We start from the raw sequence: 17,803 nt of genomic DNA on the forward strand, positions 1-17,803 counted from the left end.
AGAGATTCAAAGATTCTAGAATCAGTTGTTACAAAGGAGCAGACGTCTTCGTCATATTCTTCTCCATTTACTCGAGAACGACTTTTGAAAATGTCGCAAAATTGTGGATACCGGAAATCAAAAAATACGGATCCCGCGATGCCGCCGTTCTATTAGTTGGTACCCATTGCCAAATGATACAAGATGGATCGAATGTTACCAATGATGAGGGAAGAGCTATGGCCAAGGAGATAAACGCCGTTGACTATATCGAGTGTAAAGCGGATACCAAATTCAACGTTGACGAGGTGTTTGTGACAGCGATCAAAGCCACATTGACAGGGATAAAACCAAAAAAATCGCAATGAACAAACGAGGAAAATGAGAATTGATCGGATTTAATCTGAAAGTGAGAATGCCAGTTGATCTGTCATTTTACAGTGTAATTAATTGACAGGGCCTAGCCCAGAACTTTATTACCTTGCATATTTTATCAGCGTTGTATCAGCTATCTTTTAATAAAACGATACCGAATCGAGTCCATTTCACCACCTGTCATTAAGTAAACAAAGAAACGCAATTTCCAAATAAAAAAAAATATATTAGAATTAATACGTAATAATCACTAGAGAGTAGAGACTTATAAATACAGATAAATTATATCCTGAAAGGCAAATCCATAGCACTATACTCGAGCCGCAACTCTGGAATACCGTCTAAATGGCCAACCCATAAACGGACACGATGCAAAACATGGTCTTGTTCTCCCAACGAACAGTGCAGCTTCCGTCCGTGTTGTTGTCCCAGTAGCACGAACTTGCTGTGTGCAGACCGGCTCCGTTCTTCTGCATGATAGTGCAGGTCACAATGTACTTGTACGGCTTCATCAGCTTGGTCAATTCGGACGTGCAACACTCGACCACTGAGGTCGTCCAGTCGTTGACTTTGTTTTGGGAATAAGCGTTGCCCCCTATCACCGTTTCTATGGCGTCTTTGATAATTTTACTCACGTCGTCTACGACAAACTGGCCTTCCTCCTGCAAGTCTTGGTCCAACACTTCTTGATTCGATTTTTCCATGATACTGAAAATGGGCGGGTTACGTTGCAAAAATCTGACTACCGGCAACTCACTGATTTGTGTAAAAAGATTATTATTATTTCGTTGATGATAAATTCACACTCGTTTTATTCAAAAATCGTAAACGTCAAAGTGACAGCGGACAGCGGGTGACGGGTCGGCAGTAGTGCCAATCAAATTATTTGCGCTAAATTTTACGATAACTAGCGATAACAACCGTCAGACAACACTGCTACGATGCTACGAAATTAATGAAAATCCTGGTTATCGTATTATTTTAACCCTATATATTCGGAGTTGTAGTCTGTGATTCAGTTTATAATTTGTTTGCAGAATTTAAGACGCGTATGACATAGGTCAGTCACTGTTGCCACCATTACCGACTGACAACGACCAAAACAACCGACAACACTCAACTCTGGAAACTTCCGTAGATCGATAAGTTGAATAAAAGCCTTGTATGAAAGTAGTAGTAATTAAATCTTTAATTAAATACATAGGATAAAAATGCAACAAAAATCTATTAGATTAATTTCCATTGAGGACGTGTCCGCGTCCCCAATTGTGCCCTCCAAAAATTCCACCACGAGGTTGTTGCTGCGCGGGTCGTGGTCTTTCAGGCGGCGACCCGAACCCGTGCACTCCCCCAATTTGATCGGGAAACCATTGTTTTAAAATAGAGGGTGTTTGGAGCAAGGCAGGGCCACCCAATTCTTGTGGATATTTGAACATCAAGAAGAAGTACAAATGTCCTATTAAAATACCAATCAGTTCTTGAACGCCATTTCCTGATATCACCATGTTGAAGAGCAACAAAACCCAAGGCAGGTACATAGCTTTGAAGCGTGTACCAAACCAGAAATTCACGATTGTGTCTTTATTGAGCTGGCACCAGATATACAGTACTGATAGAATCATTGGGTCAAGTAGGAGCTAAAAAATAATAAATAATCTTTCATCAAATGTTGATTTAGTTATTCTCACAGGCATCTCTAGAAGTAAACCCACAATAACACAACATATCCAGTTGAAAATCAGAAGAAAACAGTAGTCTGCTGGCCTTCCAGCATAAACACCTAAAACAAGGTGTAAGAAGTTTTGCTTGCATTTTTAGTTAGTAAATTAACCTTCTTCAAGGCGTCTTGAATAGTTGTAAAGGAAATAAAGATTGATCAAATAATGGAATCCTGTGCTTGGATTTAGGGGGTAATATAAAGCGGAGGTCACGAGCCTCCATATTTGGAAACGTTTCAAAGGTTCATAAAACAGTACCAAGTTTTGGGGTTTCAGAATCCCAAAACGACCAAGTAGAGTAAATCCGACGGTAGACGACAGCCAGTAACGTGTAAAAATCGGTACATTTCGGAACCAGTCACCGAAATCAGACATTTCGACCTAAAAATTATAGTTTGTTACGCACTTAACTGTTCAACAAATTGACAAAACAATAAACATAACCTCACTTACTAACTAAACTGCTTTATCTTTCTTTCGCTTTTTCCTACACAAACATCACACAGGGCGATATTTAAACTTTGCGGAACTTGATAGATTATCAGATTAAACAGTTTAAAGACACGTGTCCTAACTCCCTTATTCTGGCAGTGACATGACAACTTCGCTTGCTCAGAGGAATTCTCCTGTCAATTCTGTGTCTGTCAAAATAGAATATGGTGAGTGGGGATATATGGGTGACCCTCCCACGGTGGTGACGTAGATGTCAAAAGGTTACCGGTAAATTCGGCGTTTTGTTGTGTTACGGGTTGCTCGACAGGATACTCCACAGTGACACAAAAAAAATGACATTTGATCTCGAATTCTCGAACGAGACAATAAATTAGATATTTATACATTAAGGGTGATATGAACATGATTTTCCCCTGAGGTTGACGTAGTTATAAATCGATGGCCTTTGGTCCGAGGTTTATATAAGTTTATAAGTCAACTGAGGGGAAAACATGAATAACTCCCGTGGTGAATACAGTATTTTTTGCACGACCTGTATATAATGAGCAACTTTACTCCCTGATTGTATGGAGTAAACCGGGTCTTTTTTGCCCCTTGGACAAAAAACGATAGCCAACTCAAGCTTTTAGTCATGTTTTTTCCCCTTGGGCAAAAAATCATAGCCAATTCAACCTTTTATGATACTATTGGGGACACGGAAAACTGGGCAGATGTGTGATTCAGTTGTCAAAATTTCTAAACCATACCTTAGCTACTCATAACCAAGTTGACAGTTTTTTTGAAAATATCAATCATAATGACGATAAAGGTGCATTTACATTGACACTTTTTGAAATGACAATAACAGACTGCCCAGGATTGCAGGATTCCATGTCCCTCATTGTACCTACCTACATATTTATTTCGAATTAATTTTTTTTTTCACTCGAGATGCAGTTTGTAGCCCGAAGGCAAAGCCCGAGGGTCCTACAAAGCACCGACGGTAACAATCATGCAGTTCCGAGGTGCAGATACTAGGTACTATCGAATTAATGAAAAACTAGTACTATGGCGGACAATAAATTTAGGCCGGCAAATTTCTGACATTTCAAAAAAGTCAATGCAAGCGACCATTTATTGTCATTATGACTGATGTGTCAGTTTGTCAAACTGAAGGTTTTCAAGCTGTTTGGCGTTTCCTTCGCCCTTTTCGTAACTTACAGATCCTGACGCACTAGCATAACTGATTTGTAAACTCTGTGTACTCATAGATTGCTTGACATAAATGTTACTAAAAATTTTCCCTTCGCTATAACAAATAGATCCGGCGCGAAATTTAAAAAAATGGAAAGAGCAGGTTTACACGTGATGTTTTATTATTATTCTGCATGTTTGCACTTAGGAAGACGAAAGAAAACTTCAGTACAGTAGGAATAATATATTAGGTTTTATTAGTACAGGGTATTTCACGAGTAATAATGTGATTAATGTGCCCGACGGAATAAAAAATGCAACCCACAATACGTTTTCGAATTTCCGAAAAAGCTGGCTATTGAAATTAAAATATCCAGCTTTTTTCGGAAATGGCTAAACAGAAGCAAGAAATTATATACTCCTATTTAATGCATGAACAAAAATTACCTCTGTATCATTTTCGATGTTTGTAATGATGTAATGTCACTTAAAGTGTTCATAATGCTAGATTCTTGAGGCACGCACTCACTTCACAAATTTAAAAAAATCAACAAAAAATCGCAACGGAACAGATCAAAACAGCAACACGATCAAAACGAATAACTTTTAAAACCAGAGAATCGCAAAACAAAGCTCTAAAGATGAAAAATCGCAAATCTAAATGCTTAACCCACTTGACAGAACTGACAATTTCAAATTTGAAATGTCATGTAATTTATTTTTCGCGTGGGTTTTATAACAACCAATGAGAATCAGTGGCGCGAATGTGTTGGGATTTTCTAATAAGGCCGACTGTTTTGATTTAAAAGCTAAAACTGTTTATTCAAACGTGAACGTGTTGTTTTACAATCTACAAGTTTCAAGTTAGTGTCTATGGCGTATACCAGGTTTTTCCTTAGTTACATCTACTCGTTGGTTTTAGTACCAACCTAAACAAAATAAAAGTACTGTTATTAAATAATTATAAAATGAGAAATACATCAACACTCTCCCTTATTTAATAACTTACAGATTCCCATGTCGTTACACAAATCTCTAAATCGGGTTGAAAACAATGGTTTTGTTAATATGTCCGCGAGCTGTTTTTCAGAATCTACTTTTGAAACCATAATCTCTCCAGCAGTTACTAATTCGCGAACAAAAAAATGTCTGATACGAATATGCTTCGTTCTTCGATGGAACTCGGGATTCTGGGCAAGTCGAATAGCAGCTTCATTGTCGATTTGTAATGTAGGTGTTGCTTTCAATTGGTCCAGTTCAGTTAAAATCCTCTTGATCCAGATGATCTCCCTGGCAGCTTGGCTGGCAGCTACAACTTCAGCTTCAGTTGTGGATATGGCAACGGAAGATTGTCTTTGGCTCATCCAGGAAATAGGGGCCCCAGAGTGGAGGCACAGTACACCAGAGGTCGAACGCCCCGTGCTAAGGTCACCACCATGATCTGCATCGCTGTAGCATTCAAAAACCCCCTTTGCTTGGTTGTTCTTGTAAAGAAGCCCACAGTTCGTTGTACCTCTCAGGTACCGCAAAATCCTCTTGACCCTAACTACGTCTCGATCTGTTGGATTCTCAAGATTTCTGGATACCACGCTGAGTGCGTACGCAATATCCGGACGTGTCCCACACATGAGGAACATCAATGCTCCCACGGCTTGTCTGTATGGAAACTCGGAGTTTCGAGAGCTTTCTTCTGTGTCGTTGTCCTTGACGATTGGAGTAGTCACTGCCTTGCAGTTACTCATGTTGAATCGTTCTAACAGTTTTTCGGTGTAGTGGGTTTGACTCACCCTCACCGAGCCGTCTTCTTCTCGATTGATTTCCAGTCCCAGGAAAAACGACGCAGGTTTAGCAGTTATTTTGAACTTTCGTCCTAAGTCATCGATAAATTGTTGAAGTTCCTGTTCGTCATTGGCTGCAATTAAACCATCATCAACATAAAGGACGAAGAACATTTTTGTGGAGCCTGTTTGCCTAACAAAAAGACAAGGATCCGCTTCGCTCCTTCGAAAACCCAATTTAATGATGTAATTGCTAAACTTCTCATTCCAGCAACGAGGGGCTTGTTTCAGCCCATACAAGCTTTTCTTTAGTCGACATACTCTCCCAGATCCATCACCGTGTCCTTCAGGTTGTTGCATGTATATGGTTTCCTTCAAGTCACCATAGAGAAAAGCCGTTGAAACGTCAATCTGTGCAAGTTTCATACCTTCATTTGCGGCAACACTGAGTAACGTTCGAATAGTAGACTTCCTGGCTACTGGACTGAAAGTTTCGTCATAGTCAATTCCTCTTTGCTGTGAATAGCCCTTGATGACCAGTCTCGCCTTGAACTTATCGATTGATCCATCGGCGTTGGTTTTCACTTTGTAGACCCATTTGTTTGAAATAGCCCTTTTTCCTTGAGGTAAGTCCACTAGCTCCCAAGTCTCGTTTTCTTGAAGAGCCTTCATTTCACGGTCCATGGCTTCTTTCCAGTAATCCTTTTGATCCGACTTCATGGCCTCGCCGTAAGTTTCTGGTTCCTCAAGTGACGTTGCAAGATGCATCACGTAGTCTTGCAGTTTCTCTGGCGCTTTCAGAGTCGATCTGTTCCGTAGACATCGTGTGGTCCTGTCGGCGTTGTGCTCGCAATCTGACTCGGAAGTTCCAGAAATTGACGTATCTTCGGTTTCCTGCTCCTCTTCATCGTCATCGGTGAGTTCATCATCGCGATCAGCTTGAATTTCCTGTTTAGACGTTGAATCATCTTCTGGAATAATCACACTTTTCGTGTGCTCAAGCGTTTTCTCTTCAAATACGACATCTCGTGATCTAATGAGTTTGCATTCCTCTTTGTCGAAGATCCTGTATCCGTCATCATGATCGTAGCCAATGAGAATACCTTTAGTGGCTTTTGGGTCCATCTTTTTTCTGGTTTGCTTCGGAACATGAACATAGCAAGTGGAGCCTATTACACGTAAGTGTTTCAGTCCCGGTTTCTTACCGTACCACAGTTCATATGGAGATGTTCCTGGCACGTTTGAAGGTCCCGTGCGATTCAAGATGTAGTTAGCTGAACGAACTATTTCAGCCCAGAGTGTCTGCGGAATGTTTCCGTGGGCATGCATAATTGCCCTTGCTGTTTCGACGACTGTGCGATTCTCTCTTTCGCTACAGCCGTTTTGTTGTGGGGTGTATGGCATCGTTAGACGTTGAATAATACCTTCCTTTTGAAGCATACTTCTAACGTCCTTGTTGTCAAACTCCTTCCCATTGTCACTCAGAAGTTCTTTGATCACATGTCCAACAGTTTTTGTTTCAGCTAAAAACTGACTCAGCTTCTCTGCAACTTCTGATTTTTCTTTCAAGAAATAAATCGTCCTGAATTTTGTGTAATCGTCCTTGAAGAGCACAAAATATTTAAATCCTGACATCGATTCCTGAAATGGTCCGCATACATCTGTGTGAACTCGCTCTCCTGCTTTTGTTGTCTTCGTTCTAGTGCCAAATGGTAGGCGATGAGCTTTTCCGTACATACAGCCTTCACACAGTTCACTGTTCATTTCCACTTTGATGTTCAGCTCCTTGCTCAGTAGCGACTTCACATGGCGCTTATTCTGATGTCCGAATCTCTCATGATATAGCTGCAAGAGATTATTTGTACCTGTGACATTGACTTCATCGAGTGAGCTGGTTTTCGTACTTCTCACGGCCAACTTATAAAGTCCTCCAAATCGATCACGAACTCCTATCAGCTGGACTAATCCGTCGACTTTGAAATTGCAAGTTTCTGTGGTTGAGATGAACTCGCTATTTTGACGTTTATCTTGTGCTGCAAGAACGGAGAACAAATTCTTCTGAATACTTGGAACGCACCAAACATCTGTCAGAGTGATTTTGTTCCATCTTCCTCCAACTGCTGCTTCAATCTCCACTGTACCTTTTCCAATGGCTTCAATTTTCTCACCATTCGCTGTGGTTACTGAATGTGTTGTTGAAAATGGTTCAAGTGTTCTGAACGAATTTTTGTCATTTGTGATATGACTTGTCGCGCCATTATCTACATACCAGTCTTTATTACTGCTTTCAGAATTCATCACAGTTGATGTAATAGAAACGAGTGTCATGTTCGTACCTGGTTCCGGATTGCTCGATTTCGGTGGCCTGCCATCAGCTATCCACTTTCTACACACTTTCACGGTGTGATTTGGCTTCTTACAATAATGACAAATCAGCTTCTTTTTCTTCTTGGAATCGACTACATTCGCTTGCTGCGATGCCTGCTTCGACGAGTTCACAACCAGAGCTTTCTGATCAGAAGATTCGTCCTCCTTGGTCCCTAAGGCTCGTTCATATGCACACAATTGATTTGTCAGATTATCGACTGTTCTGTCACTTTTTGACATTAACATCCAGCTAGACTTGAATGAAAAATAGTCATCTGGTAGTGTTCCCAGAGTTTTACAGATCAGAAATAAGTCTGGTAGTTCCAGGTTCGCTTCATCTTTCATCATCTCCTGCTTCAACTCGCTCCATAGTGTTTTCAATTTTGAAATATGTGATGCGATGTCAACTTCAGGATTCCTCTTAAATCCAAAGAATTGTAAGCAGAGGTTGTAGACTTTGTCCTCAGAAACGCCGTCAAACAACTTGTGAAGTTCCAGCCATACTTCTCGCGACGTCGTGAATCGCATTATCTTCTGCAACGTTTCATCTGACATGTTCGTGGTTAAGATAATCAAGGCATTGCTGTCTGCTTTATTGAATACTTCTAATGCACTTTTGTACGTCGCTGTTTGGGCAGCGGTAGCATCTTCTTGTAGTGTATTAGGTGCCACTAACCTGCCTTGGACAACATCCATTGCTCCGGAGACTCCTCGTAGACAGACGGAAATTTTGTATTTCCACGTAGTCCAATTTGCTTTCCCTTCCAATAGTCCAACGTTAATTATTCTTGACGAATCCATTGTTTCTTCTTTGGTTCACCTCGTGGATTCCTTAACCTCAAAATTGGACTTGCGGAGATTACTTCAACCAGTACGCCAAATTATATTTTCCCGTTAGTGCACTTTCTTTTTAATACGCACTGTAGCCCATAACCTGTTGGGATTTTCTAATAAGGCCGACTGTTTTGATTTAAAAGCTAAAACTGTTTATTCAAACGTGAACGTGTTGTTTTACAATCTACAAGTTTCAAGTTAGTGTCTATGGCGTATACCAGGTTTTTCCTTAGTTACATCTACTCGTTGGTTTTAGTACCAACCTAAACAAAATAAAAGTACTGTTATTAAATAATTATAAAATGAGAAATACATCAACAGAATGCTTCAAGATATTACCAACACAATCTATGATACTTTCTTAATATTTTAATGTTATGATTTGGGGATTTTGTTATCTAGGGATATTTAAAAAAATGCATTCTATCAGTGGACGTAGTCTAGTAGCACTTATCTCTGGTGGACGCTTCTTTTCCCAATTTTAATTTTGATTATCGCTGTCACGATGACAAGAATGACAAAAATCGAAAATGGGGTTAGTTGAACATAATGCCAGCTCCACATTTTGATGTCAAGCCAATGACAGGCCGGCCTAAATTTATTGTCCGCAATAGTCATGGATTTATTAGTACTGGATACGGCAATACCCTATAAACGTATGTCGACTTTGAAAAAACATATCACAGACTTCGGTACCTTCCCCCATTTCATTCTAACCTGTATTAAAATATGTTTCTCTCTGTTATTACAATACGTATGTCGTTTTGATGTTTCGCAAATGTCAATTTTGAAGTTTGAAATTAATTCAAAAATCTGAACCTGTGGTCTGAACTGTCATAAAACTTCCTGAATTCGTAAAATAGAATAATTGCAATAATGAAAACCTGCAGAATTTGTTCTACTCCTTATAGTTCTTCAAGACAAGACTTATCTTTTCACTGGTATGTATACTCCGTACTCTGGTAATTGCACGTTTTTTGACAGAAGACAGACACAGAAACCAGTTTGGCGGGAATTAATCTGCAGGGATACAATGGTTTTCTACATAACGTGAAACAATTGAGATGGAGAGTTTAGTATTTTTCACTGCTTTATGTTTTGGAACTAGAATTTAAAAACGTGCAATCTATCACCGTACGGAGTATACCTAAAATAGACGATTCTTTACAAATACCGAAGACCTGGGTGAAAAAATGATTTCAGTTTTCCAAAAGAAACCTTCTTAAGAAACAAATGGATATAAGTGTGGAAGAGACAATCAAAGTTGCAAACAATGCGGTTATTTGTTCAAAACATTTTCGGAATTCTGAATAGGATGAATGTAAAAAACCATGCAAAATTTTAAAAAGGGTTTGTATAGGTATCTTCACAATACCTGAATTTTCCTACCACACCTAATGCCCCCTTTAATCTCAATTTCGCAGAAGAACATTGTAGTGGCAACAAAGGTAGAGCGTATAAAACTTAAATATTTAATTTCTCTTTCATAACTTACTTACCTATTTTTAAAAATTGTTAGAAAATAAAACTACGGCTATTCAATCAGTAAATTCGAGATATAATGCAGATGTAACAGTAGAGCATCTTAGTAGCCCTCGAAAAGCAAAACGACATGTAAATATGATCCAACATGTTGACGAGCAAAAGGAAATACACTACGAATGTAAGAAAACTGCGAAAGCTCTAAACAATTAACAAAAACAAGATAAGAAGTAAACTTAACAAAGTTGTATTATTTAATAATGAATAAATATAAGAATCTGTTACGACTAATATTTATTTTGGTGTTTTTTTGTAAGTTTCATGGATACTTGTGAGTTTGAATTTACGCACAAATTAAAGTTAAGTGGTTCACAAAAATATAGGTAGTTGTTGAAGGCAGACAACTCTCTTCACCTTTGTAGTCCAAACCTGGATTTCCTTTTGTGAAATCTTTACCAACAGCATTGTCAGTGTTTCACATTAAAGTGAAAAATACCTGGCTTTAGACGAATTAGTCATTCTTAATATGTTCAAGTTCTAAAACAATAATTCTTGATAGAGTTAACGGTTCAAATACTCTCGAACTATGCAAACTTCAGAGAAACGGATTAGAAAAAGATGACACGAATGACAGGAGAGTAATAAATAATTGATAGATTGAGAATTTAAAAGGATAGTGCTAATACCCAGATAATGCGTTGAGAGCGACAGAAATAGATGGTACGTCTTGTTCAACTATGATGGCTGTACGCCGTATCCAGTACTAATAAATCCATGGCCATAGTACTATCGCGGCCAAAATAGGTACTTTGGTCGTCAATGTGACATAAATGATATTCAATTGTAAAGCAAGCTTTAGGATGTTTAACCTTATTTTTTACTGTTGTTAAAATTATTTTAATCCATCAGTGTCATACGGGTGGGGTAAATCCCAGCTGCGGAGGCAGGGTTCAAAAACAAAAGATCAACATAGTCGCGGTTTAGACAACCTTCAGAAGCAAGTAAGACGATTCTATATTTATTAAAAACTGAAGGTGCCATATTTTTGACAACAATAATTTGAAATTGTCATGTATATTGATATTAATACTTGATTTACATTTGAAGTGTCAAAAAGTGACGACCAAAGTATTTTAGCCGCGATAGTACTATGGCGGCCAAAAAATTTTGGCCGTCACTTTCTTGACATTCAAGTAAACTGTAAATAAACCTTTAGGAATCGTAACCCCACTTTCGATTCTTGTCATTTTGACAATCAATTTAAACTGTTTGAAGCTCAGATATTCCAAAAATCCGACATGAATAAAGAAAATTAGAGCAATCGTACATACTCCCTAGGATTTAGGGATATTCGTTATTAGGTTGCCATACATTTGGTTAGGTTGGAGGATATGTGGTTTTTGGTGACAAACAAAAGATATCACAAAAATGTAAGACAGCAAATTAATTGTAACAGTTGCAAATGACTAATTTCTCGCTAAGTGATAGATGATTTTCTTTTCGACTGTAATTACACGAGAGGTCTTTTTTTGTCCGGATAAAATTGAATTTTTTTACGATAATTTGGTTTTTTTATCTGGTGGTTTGTGGAGTCAATTTACCAAAAAGAAACCAAATTAGAGTTTAAAAAATGAAATTTTATCCTGGACGAAAAAAACCTCGAGCGTAATTCGATAAGATAATTTAATGAATAATGATAGGTAGGTAATTATGAAAAATTGAATTGGCCATTTTGCACGTCAATTTATTACAAGCTGTGTCAAAGTTTAAGATTGTTGGTTCGTTTTCATAACAACAAACAATAATCAGGTTCGAAAAAGTTTGCCATGGAAGTTCAAGCACATTTTATCCAGATGCAAAGTTAGGGCTAACTTTATCCGATGTCAAAGTGACAAATGCATCGCGGCTTATGGGATTTTTTATACATGAATTAAATTATCGCAATCAATTTTGGTTACTGGCGGCATATTTATTTGGATTTAATCTCTCAATTCAAGGTAACCAACCTTAGGCATTCAAAATAACTTTTGAAAATTCTAGTTACACACAACATGAAAAACGTTATTTCCCTAAAAGTTCGAATTCTAGGGAGTAATTCATTTTTGACACGAGAGTAGATAACCTGAGGTAAACGTTCTGTGTAGTAGAAATGACAAAATAATTTTGAGTTTTGAAATTTACCACCCAAAAAATTACGTTCATAATCAAGACGGTAATCATGATGACAATAAAGTACGAATTACAATTTTTTTTTGAATTGACAGACAATGACGGCCAAAATTTTTTGGCCGGCATAGTACCTAAAGTCCATTCATTTTGTATTGAACTTTTCAAGGTCAAATAATTTAAATTTTGGCACTGTAATTATGTTTTGTAAATAGTGACATGCCTATAACCAACATAATGTGATTTAGCAATGCTCAATTCAACGTTTACGGTGTTTACCTGCATGTCACTATATACAAAACATAATTACAAAGCCAAAAAATAAAATTATTTGACCTTGAAAAGTTCAATACAAAATGAATGGACTTTACAGCAAAACGTCATAGATTTGTCAACTTTTCAAAAATGTTGTAGTGTAATTATCATGGCCTCCTAGATTCATAAGAGACTCGTCTCTTATGAAAGAGACGAGTCTCTTATGAATCTAGTAGGCCGTGGTAATTATTAATGTCCAACATGTCAAGTAGATAACCTAAACACGTTTGACGTTGGGTTGACCATACCATACGTGGATACCATATTAAATTCGAACTGTCATAATGACAGACGTTTATATTTGACATTTTCATGTAGCCCAATTTACTCCAACAAAATTTTGCTGTACTAGTTTTTCATGAATTCGATAATACTTACCACCTATTGTTTGCAGTTTGCACGATCCAAAAATTTTAATTGAAAAAACCGAAAGGTTAAAAATTATTTGTTTCCACTACCTACTAGTCTCAGAAGGCTTCATTATTGACCCTCGGACCGACCCCAGAAGTAGAATTTCTCTCCCAAGGTTAATAATAATTTTCATTATTAACCTAGGTGAATAATGAACAGCCGTCACCTAGCAACGAAAGATTTTCGTTGATTTCATTGGTTAACGTAAACGAATTTCATAGCAACCGTTGAAAAATGAGAACTCGGATCGTCGCATCGGACAAAATAATTTAATTAATAATTATTATCCGAAAGGGTTTTAACGTATCTAGTAGTGGAAAAAATAGTATATAAACCACGGTGAGGAAGTCCCTTATAGCCTTTGCGCTCTGGCTATAATCATGAACTTCTTCACCTTGGTATCAACATAAAATTTAGCTTGACAGTTAGTGATAATTTACAAATTTTCGGCTTTTTTCCATTAAAATCGGTGAGTCGTGCAAAAAATAGTATATGGACCTCGGGAGTGAATAATTTTTACCCTCAGTGCTTTGTAGAACCCTCGGGCTACGCCCTCGGGCTACAAACCTCGGATAAAAATCATCCACTTCACTCCCTCGGTGCATAATGTACTATTATTTTTTAGTGTCTGTAAGTACTTAAAAGTTAAAATTTTCTTAAATAGTTATTTACATTTCAAGATGCGTAAGTAAACTTTTCAAGCCAAGGAGACATTTTAAAGCCCGAGGCAAAGTCAAGGCTGATAGGTATAAATTAATGAAATCATTGTCAATCCAAAAAAACACGAAATCAGTCGGACATTAAGTTTTGAACGCACCACGAACCTTGTTTATTATAACGCGTGAACTTATGTTAAAAAAAAAAAAACAGGAGAAATGGTATAATAACATAATAATAACATAATCTGTGCGATTCTATTTACACATTGTTATGATTTAGCGATCGTTATTTTAACGATCGATTTTTTAAAATGATTTTTAAAGAGCTTGCTGATTTCTTAAAGCAAGTTGATGATCTCTACAAGTATATATTTGCTAAATTAACTTGATTTTTTTAAATTTTGATTCGGAAGTGATTTTCTAATGTTTAAAAAAATATTTAAAAGAACCAATTTTCAATGTAACGATCGATATTATAACTATTTGGAAACAGAATCGCACTGAATATAATATAATATAACAGAATATAGCCTAAGGGAGTCCGTTTCGGCTCAGGGACGCGAGGGTCGCGGGTTCGATTCCGACCCAGGGCGGAAAAAAAAAGGCTATATTCTATCTCGTGATTCGGAAGTCACGTTAAGCCATTGGTCCCGGTCTATTGAGTTGGTCATCACGCCCCTCATAGATTTGTAAACCAGTCCTAGACTGTGTAACAACATTTTTTTTTTTTAAACATAATACATAGCAAGCATATCTTTTAGATATAGCTGTTCCAAATTCACACAATATAACACAGACATATAATACAAAAATGAATAAATATTTAGAACTCTCCGTTGCTATGAGAAATCTTTGGTGTTTAGAAAAAATTTCGATTTTACCATTTATAATTTCAGCAACAGGAATAGTACCGCAATCTCTTTTTAAAAATTTAAAAATTTTGGACAAACAAATTGGTGGTTGAAATTCAAAAAGGTATATTATTATACTCATGTCATATCGTGAGGAAATTCCTTAACATTGACACAGAACATAAAACACAAAAAAGTCAAAATGTGGAGGCGAGACGCCGGTAATTATGTTGATAAGCACTGCCCTATTACTTGATAGTATTATCCGTAATAGTGTATGTACTCCGGCAAAATTGCCGTGCCGCCGGGTGGAGGTGGGATAGTGTACAGAAACAACATAGCCAAAAGGAATCACGAAACGAAAAATAAATACAATCAGAGCAAGTGCTCAAAGTACGAGTAGCCCTCATTCATTTGCAAGCATAACCGTGCCCAGCGCAACAGACTCCGCACATTGAGATGCATATAAATTCAAGCCATTACATTACATCAGGTCAAAATTACATTTAAATTATTTTTTATTAAACCTGAATCATAATCTCTGTTCTTGACACTAAAATGCGTGCAAAATGGGCCCTTTAAAGCGCTAAAGCTTTAAAGTTGCTTAGGTAACAACAAATTCACCTACATTTTGAACAATGATAAATACACATTTATACCGGGATATCAAAAATTATCTTGGTCAAAGGTGCTCATAGATTTTCAAATAATAATGATTGTCGAAGCTTTGTGTCAATCATTTTTTGAATGTCAAAATCAATTTTCGAGTGCACTTCCCACACTTATCAATAATGCCGAAGGATTTTTATGCATGCCTTACAAATTGTGTTGGTTTGTTTCGCGAAACTGGCTGTGTGACTCATAAAAAAGGTGCTGGTAGGCCATTCGTTCGAACCGAAGAAATCGTCACACGAAATAAGTTGAGACGGACGTTTTCCAATCCATGACCACCTTTGACCATGGTAATTTTTGATATCCCGGTATTTATACCTACACAATTTATAATAAATATACATAGCAACGAAACAACAACAATTGACTATTTCTATATCAACGATTAATGACATAGATTACTAGAAAAAGGTAAAGGGTGATTGTGGATAAGAATGGCAACTATGTTCGAAAATTTATGTGGCAACTGTGTGGGTGAGGTAGAGTTGACATTTGTATGTATGACATCTCATAAGCGTAGGTACATTTTATTTTTTTTATATCTACCTACCATTGCACATTGATTTGACAATTTTCAAAATTGTGCGACTATGAACTGTCAAAGAAATGTCAACTCTATCCTACCCACACAGTTGCCACATAAATTTTCGTACATAGTTGCCATACTTATCCACAATCATGTTGAATCACCCAATATTTCAATTTACTTTTTTTGTCATAATTTTCAGATTATAGTGCAGGGTGCAGGTATAATAAAAAATAGCGTTAGATATAAGGTAGGTATGTATATATAAGGGCCTTTAAAGCACTTGCGACGTTAAAAGCAGTCCGCTACGCATCGTGCTCTTTTAAACTCTTCGCGCGTGCTTTAAAGGCTTCTTTATAAACTTGTATCATATTCATAATATAATATACTATTACAGCGACAAACAGTTGTTAAGTGGGTTAATTCTACTGTAATTTTTTTGTCACCATCGTATAATAAAAAAGCCAAGTGTACTACAATAATTTAGAACAACACTGGTCCAAGTATGATTATGTATTAGAAAATCGTCAAACAGTCCCATCCGTCCAAATGTCTTTCAATTAACCAAAATACGCACTATACCAGTATAAACGTCATTCAGTACATTACTAAATTATTTTGTACCTATATAAAAAGGTAGGTAGTGACTTGCTGATTTTTTTTATTCACTACAATCATGTGCATTATATTTGCCGATAACAAAAAATTTGAATTACGCTATCATTCCAAAAAAGGTATTTAAATATTTGTTGTATAGTCCGAGAACTTTCGAAATCGGCGCTATTCACCTGATCGATATTAATAATTCGATAAACAATTATTTGACTTTTTTCATATTTACCTAAGAAGATAAACCTGACAGAGTATCGGCTACACTTTATCAGCATTTCAGAGGGAAAAACTAAAAACGTAAATGATCAGAAAAAAAAATCTGTGATAGACAAACTTACAAGTAGTTTAAAGTTCAATACTTTGTATCTACTGAGTGTTATCACCGCCGATCCCCATATGCCTGCTACTCAATCAGTGCTATTTTACAACAGTAATAAACGTGCGTAAAAATATAAAATTATGTGACTTATCGTGGCTATTACCAAAAGTGTGATTGTGCGAGCGTGACTACACCAGTTTACTCTTCCACGCCAGAACTTTGGGTACACTTCCTTGTCGTCAGTCTCGTTGGCATCTGATAAAAACCTATCAGGTAAACTAAAACAGGTAGGTATTTCATAATCTTATCAGAGTTTGCACTTTTAAACTTTAACCATTCAAATATGGATCATAGGTTAAATTTAAAACACTGCTCTTTCGGAATACGAAGGAAAGAGTTTTTTGTTGTGACGAATTTGTGAAAATATGATGTGGAATTTCTGTTGCTGCAGAAGAAACCGAGAAAATAACATAAGTCAAGAAATGACCAACTCAAATGCAGGTTAGTGTTGATCGTTCTGTGTGTCCTCATCGAGGAATCGTTTTTTTAGCGAGTGATGAATCTCAGAATACTCAAATTAGTGTCATTAGCGCGAATGGCACGAAAGAAAATGCTGAAATACCGACAATCCACAGGACGAGGACGTACACGGAATCCAGCGTTTCTAGTATGAAAAGTATTAAATCCTTCTATAGTGTTAACTCTGCAACGTCGAAAGAAGGTGACTTTTACAGTGTCTGCAGTGAAGAATCTTATAAAAGTACTTAGTGGAGAATATTTAACACCTGATTAGTTTAGTATGTGTACCAAGATAAGCTTTATTGTATTTTTTTAACTCTCAGTAAATATATTTTTCAATATCTAACTTCGGTTTTTTATTTAATAGAAATCAATTCAAAGATGTTTTAATTAACCAACCAAAAATGTTTCCTTCTTAATTTTAAATGTCAAGTTGGTACTTATTTTGTTGGTCACATTGTACGATTTTACCCAATATGCTGTATTTAATAAAAAGTAAGTATATATATTTCCCATGTTAAACAAATTAAAAAATTACGACTACAAACAAGTGTTAGTATAATCTGTTTCAAAATCAAAAATCCACTACGTGTT

The 17,803-nt window shown here is 36.8% G+C and overlaps 2 protein-coding genes and 1 long non-coding RNA gene across 7 annotated transcripts; 1 reads left to right on the forward strand and 2 right to left on the reverse strand.

Annotated features, from left to right (window-relative positions):
• Positions 1-559: 559 nt before the first annotated feature.
• Dlc90F (dynein light chain 90F) lies at positions 560-1,363 on the reverse strand. The gene is made up of 2 exons (XM_069038774.1): positions 1,112-1,363; positions 560-1,062 (listed from the first exon to the last, which is right to left on the reverse strand). The coding sequence occupies exon 2, from the start codon at positions 1,056-1,058 to the stop codon at positions 696-698; it is 363 nt and encodes a 120-aa protein (XP_068894875.1). The 5' UTR covers positions 1,059-1,062; positions 1,112-1,363; the 3' UTR covers positions 560-695.
• A 151-nt stretch (positions 1,364-1,514) lies between these two features.
• On the reverse strand, positions 1,515-16,972 carry Der-1 (derlin-1). Of its 5 annotated transcripts, none has more exons than XM_069038766.1 (6): positions 16,854-16,972; positions 16,735-16,788; positions 16,601-16,661; positions 2,186-2,453; positions 2,043-2,134; positions 1,515-1,991 (listed from the first exon to the last, which is right to left on the reverse strand). In XM_069038766.1, the coding sequence occupies exons 4-6, from the start codon at positions 2,445-2,447 to the stop codon at positions 1,587-1,589; spliced, it is 759 nt and encodes a 252-aa protein (XP_068894867.1). In that variant the 5' UTR covers positions 2,448-2,453; positions 16,601-16,661; positions 16,735-16,788; positions 16,854-16,972; the 3' UTR covers positions 1,515-1,586. The 5 variants fall into 5 exon arrangements, with proteins under 5 accessions (XP_068894867.1, XP_068894866.1, XP_068894868.1 ...); XM_069038765.1 differs by having other exon boundaries at positions 16,601-16,660; positions 16,710-16,788; XM_069038767.1 differs by lacking the exons at positions 16,601-16,661; positions 16,735-16,788 and having other exon boundaries at positions 16,854-16,971.
• On the forward strand, positions 9,138-10,125 carry LOC138123921 (uncharacterized). Its single transcript, XR_011156950.1, has 2 exons — positions 9,138-9,618; positions 9,881-10,125. It is a non-coding gene; the product is annotated as an uncharacterized lncRNA (long non-coding RNA).
• Positions 16,973-17,803: the final 831 nt, after the last annotated feature.

This window comes from Tenebrio molitor, chromosome 2, assembly GCF_963966145.1.
Source record: "Tenebrio molitor chromosome 2, icTenMoli1.1, whole genome shotgun sequence".
Taxonomy (NCBI): Eukaryota; Metazoa; Arthropoda; class Insecta; order Coleoptera; family Tenebrionidae; genus Tenebrio; species Tenebrio molitor.